Consider the following 5,526-nt stretch of genomic DNA (forward strand, 5'->3'; position numbering starts at 1 on the left):
TTAGCTTAAGTATCTCTAATTGCTTAATCTCTAATCAACTGACTCATAAGATTATTTTTGACAACTTACTTCAACAAAAGCAATAAAAAAATTGATAGCGTTGATTGTTTTAGTAAATATATTATAAATTGTGTAACATAAAATAAGATAAACAAAACTTGAGCATGCAAACAAAATATCAATCGATAAAATAACAAAACTTGGTAAAAAAATTATTAAATTCTATAATATTTAAAGTTTAATTTAAAAATTATATTTTTGTAATAGTATCGGTGCAAGTGAAAAAAAAAAAACTTAACAATTGAAAATTAATATGATTAGGATAATTTCTATTTATGTTTGAAACAAATTAACACTAACTCAAAGTATTTTATTGGCAAAGCAAATACAATACACGACGTTTACACTCAATAAATACGCATCAGATGAGTATCTTTATTATCAGTAATCATGAAGGATTATTTGTGGGATGTGTGCGATTCGGCGACTAACAACACTTCTCTCTTTCCGGCACTCTTTAATTAAGAGGCAACAATTTCTGACCTCAAAGATCTTTAAGTTGGCAAGACCATTCATTCTTTCGGGCAGCGATGCCAATTTTGAGCAACCGTAGATCTCGATGTGCTGAAGCGACGAGAGGCTGCAAATCCAATCTGGCAAAGCCTTTAGCTCTATACACCAACTTATGCTGATTTTTCGCAGAGAAGGAAGGCAGATGGTGTCGTCCTTAAAGCCAATTTCAAATTCCATGAGTGTTTCACTTTTACACTCCTCAATTTGAAGAGACTCGAGAGAGGTCAGATTTTGCATCCAACCTTCCGGTAAATTCATAAAATCAGAAATCGTCAATTGTTTGAGCATGGAAAGAGGAGCAGCAGAGGAAGATGAGTCGGCTGAACATGTTGACGCTGCTGTGTTTAGTGTTCCTTTAAATGGCTCTGCACTGCATTCAAACCATTTTAAAACCTTAACTTTTGAAAAAGTAGGCATCCAAGTCAACTGTGGACAGCAATGGGCTTTTAGTTGAGAAAGATGAGGAAATGAAAGAGAAGAGGAGAGATTATGTGAATCATTGATATCATCTCCCCGCCTCCGCCATCCCCTGAGCTTGGGACAACTCCACAATTTGAGGCTCTCCAAAGAGGGGAAGAAGGTTACCCCAAAACCATCTTCGTAGGTATATATATATTCCAATTCGCGAAGAAACTCTACATCAAGTGACTTCAGGTAAGGGAGACGTTCCAATAGTGGGAGACAGCGACAATTATCAAACCCATTGAGAGTGATGTGAACAACATTTGTGAGGAGAGAAAACCAATTTGGTAAAAGCACGCCTAGATAATGATTCACCTCCAATCGCTTAAGATTACGGTGGGGCTGAAGGTTTTCCAATAATTGCAAGCTGTCACTGTAACAGAGGTCTTCACGAGACCAATCCAGAGTCAAGGATTGAAGGAATTCTTTTTCTTTTAAATTTACGTGCTGTGATTCAAGAGCCACTTCTCTGACACGATTGAGATGCTCAATTCTTAATCTGCCTCTGAGACTTAAGTCCTTCAGTTCATTTAATGTGGCATATTTTATTTCTTGGCTGTCTCCCACAACAAAGTTCGATAAAAATTGCATAGAGTATAATTTTCCCAACCCAACTGCCATTCCATTCAAGCGGTAAACAGTATCAAGGCACCTCAAATTGACCAATTTTGTGACTACTTCTGAAAATGGATCTTCAAAGCACCACCGCAATTTTAATGATTGTGGGAAAGAAACATTTTTCTCCAATTTTAATGTTTGTAGGAAAACAAGATTGCTCATGGATTTGGGAAGACTTGTTTGTTGCGCTAGAGCAAGGTATCTTAAATGCTTCAAATGTTCGGTGGAATCAGATAGACTATGCATCCTCAATACACGCAAGTATTTGAACTCAGCAATAACCGACAAATATTCCTCTTCCAAGTAATACGGCAAAATCAAAGTTCGCAGCCTGCTCGGATCTAATGATTTCAACAAATGAATGGCCTCATAGGATTCCAATGATACGTGCATGGGTCTACCTTCAACTTTTTCTGCCTTTCTATCAAAGTAACAATAATCATTGCCAGCTACTAGCATCGCAAGATCATGCATTAAATCGTGCATTTTAAAGCTAATGATCTCACCGTATTCACTATCCGCATCTTGAAAAAATGAGTTCATCAAAAATATCTTTACAAATTGATTGCCGACATCCTCCATTTGCTGTTTTTCAGTCGAACATTTAAGGTAACCCTGTGCCATCCATAATTGAATCAACTCATCCTTTGGAATTTTTGAATCCTTGGGGTACAAAGAGCAATAAGCAAAACATTGTCTCATTTCTGGCGACAAGTTGCGGTAACTGAGTTTTAGAATTGGCATGATACTGTCTTGCTCTTCACATAATTTCCAGAAGTCACCGCGTAAAACATTCTTCCATTCACTTTCTTCGTTTTGTCCTCGTAACAGGCCTCCCAAGGTTTTAATTGACAGTGGAACCCCTCTACATCTTCTGGCTATTATTTTCCCTATTGATTCTAGATTTTGATTGACTCCTCTGGAACCGTCCTCAAATGCAATGTTCTTCAACAGACTCCAAGATTCTTGTTCAGTCAAACCTTTCAAAGGATAGGAAGTTCTAGCAGTCATTGCCTTTGCTACATTTTCACTTCGAGTTGTGACTAAAATCTTACTATCTTGAGCGCCACACATCAAGTACTTTCTCAATTCAGCCCATTTGTCATGTCTATCGTTCCAAGTGTCATCTAGGACCAACAAATATTTCTTACCACTTATTTTTTCATGAAGTTTTCTTTGCAAGTTGCCCAATGATACTTCAATTTGGTCCCCAGTAATTGATTCTAATATTTTCTTCAGAATAGTTTTTACATCAAAGTCATCAGAGACACACACCCACATTTGCATTTCAAAAAATTCCTGCACTTCCAAGTGATTATACACCAATTGAGCAAGAGCTGTCTTCCCCAAACCACCAAGGCCAACAATGGCAATCACCGAAACTTTTTGGTTTTCATGAGGTTGTCTCAACAGACTGATAATCTCCTTTTTACTATCATCTCTTCCAATGATATCTGTCTCTAACACAAAAGAACATGTTTCCCTCCATCCACTATCAGTTTGCTTGACCATAATAGATCTTGGGCACAAATTTAAATCCTTCATTTCTTTTGCTACACCGTTAAAACTTTCTCCTATTTGTTTAATTTTGTCAGGCATTTCAGTGTATAAAGGAAATTGATTTGACGATGAAATGGAAAGAAGTACCCTGTTTACTTCTTTTCCTTCAGCTGCACCCAATTTGTCTTTCCTAAATTCGATAGCAAGGTGATCAAAGAAATCATCTGCAGCATGGAGTACTTCCTTGAAGTCAGATATCCAATTACGCACACGAACTTGATCTTGTTTGTCGTCAGCGTCAAGGAGCACATCATTGATAGATTCAATTGTCTTCTTAAGCTCTTCCAACTCTTTCTTCACATCATACTCTTCTCCAAATTCAATAACATCTGCCGAGGCCAACCTGTGAATGAGATGTCAAGTGACTTAGCCATCCTTAAAATGATATACAGAAGGCTATAATAAATATTTTACTATCTTCCTCCGTCGCATCACACACCTTATCATCATTGAAGGCTATCATAAATTTCTTTTTGTTTTTTCTTTTGAAAAATTCTGATCAAATGACATTATTGTTAAATTTTTTACAGCATATGATTATTTACATCTAAGGAAGCTTTTACCATCAAGTTGTTATTTATAGTTAATATTAAATATGATTAAATTATATGTATTAAATACATGTTTTAATTATTGATTTTATAAATATTTAATTCAAAATTTCTTAAAATAATATTTGTTAAAAATTGAAATGTAAAAAAAAAGTGTTTCAAACAAATTTACTGTTAAAAGAAGGGATTTTTTAATATTTAACTGCATAACATAATTTTTATAATGGCAAGTAATGTGTGAATTTGGTCATTCTTTAAAAAATATCTTTTAGGAATTATATTTTTAATAAATTATTTTAATTGATACAAAATATGAATACTTTGATTAATTAAAAAAATATTAAATAAAGACACACACATATATATATATATATTAAAAATATCTCCTAATTATTAATTATTGTCATTATTTCTATCATTGTTAGAAGATTATTTAAAATATGAATATTATAGTTAATTATTATTATTTTTATAATTATTTATCATTATTTTTATGATCATTAGAAAATAATTTAGAATAGTATTTTATGTAAATATTAATATTACAGTCCTATATATACATGTAAATTGTAATGTATAATGATAGGATACAATTCAAAATTTTAAATTGGTATAAAAGCCTTTGATTTAAGGGTCTTTACTTTCACACACCCAAACTCTAATAGTCATCTTTATTACAGCACACATATGCACAAGCTTTGACATTTTTTTTTCTGCCTCAGTTTTCACCACCACTATCATGACTGTTACTATGGTTGGGCCACTAATCAACTTCGTCATTATGTGATGACGTAGAAGCTCTTGTCATTATGTGAAAGCCACATGTTGCCTTCTTGATCATTGTTGGCCTTTGTGCAAATGTCGTTTTGTTTGTCAAGACCTTCTTTCTTAGTTTTGACCTTTCTTTGCTTAAACAATATCTGTTTGGGTAATTATTTCTTCAACCTATAAGTTCTTTATTAAAACATAAGTATTTCTCACCATAGATGACTCGTGTCTATTCTTGCCATGATTGGTAAGAATTGTGATTTATCTTCATGTAATACCCCATGTTTTGTACTCTAGTACTTCCGATCACATAACTCTTAACATTTCTTCTCTTACTTCTTATTCCATTTTATTTGGCATACATTACATTATAGTTGCTAATAGTTTACAAACTCCTATTTTCTAATATTCAATTCACTGTTCTTTTATTAAAAAATATTCTTTATATTTCTCAGCTCTCCACTAATCTTATTTCCATTCATAAATTCTCTTGTGATCTAAATTATGCAGTAACCTTTTCTTTTCTTTTTTTTTCATCTCATTATGTTTTTCAAGATCTTGTCTTAGGAAGGATGATTGGAGTTGCTTAGGAACGAAGATGGTTATATTACTTTATGTAAGTGAAAACTAAGGTCCAGGAATAGTTTTTTGGAATAGGGAAACTCAAATTTTGTAACTAGTTTTCTTATGACTCTTCTCAAATTTCTCTTCACTGTAAGTGTTTAGGTCATCTACATTTTAGATTGCATAAAAATATGTTGCTTCCTTCTTTATGTTTGAAAGAATCAATTGAGTTTTTTTAATGTGATGTTTGTTAAGCATCATCATGTTATTTTTCAAATAATTTTAAAAAGTAATGCACCTTTTATCTATCTATTTTGATATATAGGGACGTGCTCCTATTGCTAACTTTTTATAGTGCTTAATGGTTTGTATCCTTTATTAATGATTACAAACTTATGACATGGATCCTTTTTATAAAGGATAAAATAGA

General features: G+C 33.0%; 1 protein-coding gene across 1 annotated transcript; it reads right to left on the reverse strand.

The window, feature by feature from the left end:
• Nucleotides 1–365: 365 nt before the first annotated feature.
• On the reverse strand, nucleotides 366–3,581 carry LOC113851568 (putative disease resistance protein RGA3). The gene has a single exon (XM_027482086.1). It carries the CDS (start codon nucleotides 3,250–3,252, stop codon nucleotides 442–444), a length of 2,811 nt encoding a protein of 936 aa, XP_027337887.1. The 5' UTR covers nucleotides 3,253–3,581; the 3' UTR covers nucleotides 366–441.
• Between the last annotated feature and the right edge of the window lie 1,945 nt (nucleotides 3,582–5,526).

Source organism: Abrus precatorius, unplaced genomic scaffold (assembly GCF_003935025.1).
Source record: "Abrus precatorius isolate BTA unplaced genomic scaffold, Abrus_2018 Scaffold9, whole genome shotgun sequence".
NCBI classification, from domain to species: Eukaryota; Viridiplantae; Streptophyta; class Magnoliopsida; order Fabales; family Fabaceae; genus Abrus; species Abrus precatorius.

Excerpts from the sequence above, each read along its gene's own strand:
- LOC113851568 (XM_027482086.1), bottom strand. The coding sequence starts at position 3,252 with ATGCCTGACAAAATTAAACAAATAGGAGAAAGTTTTAACGGTGTAGCA.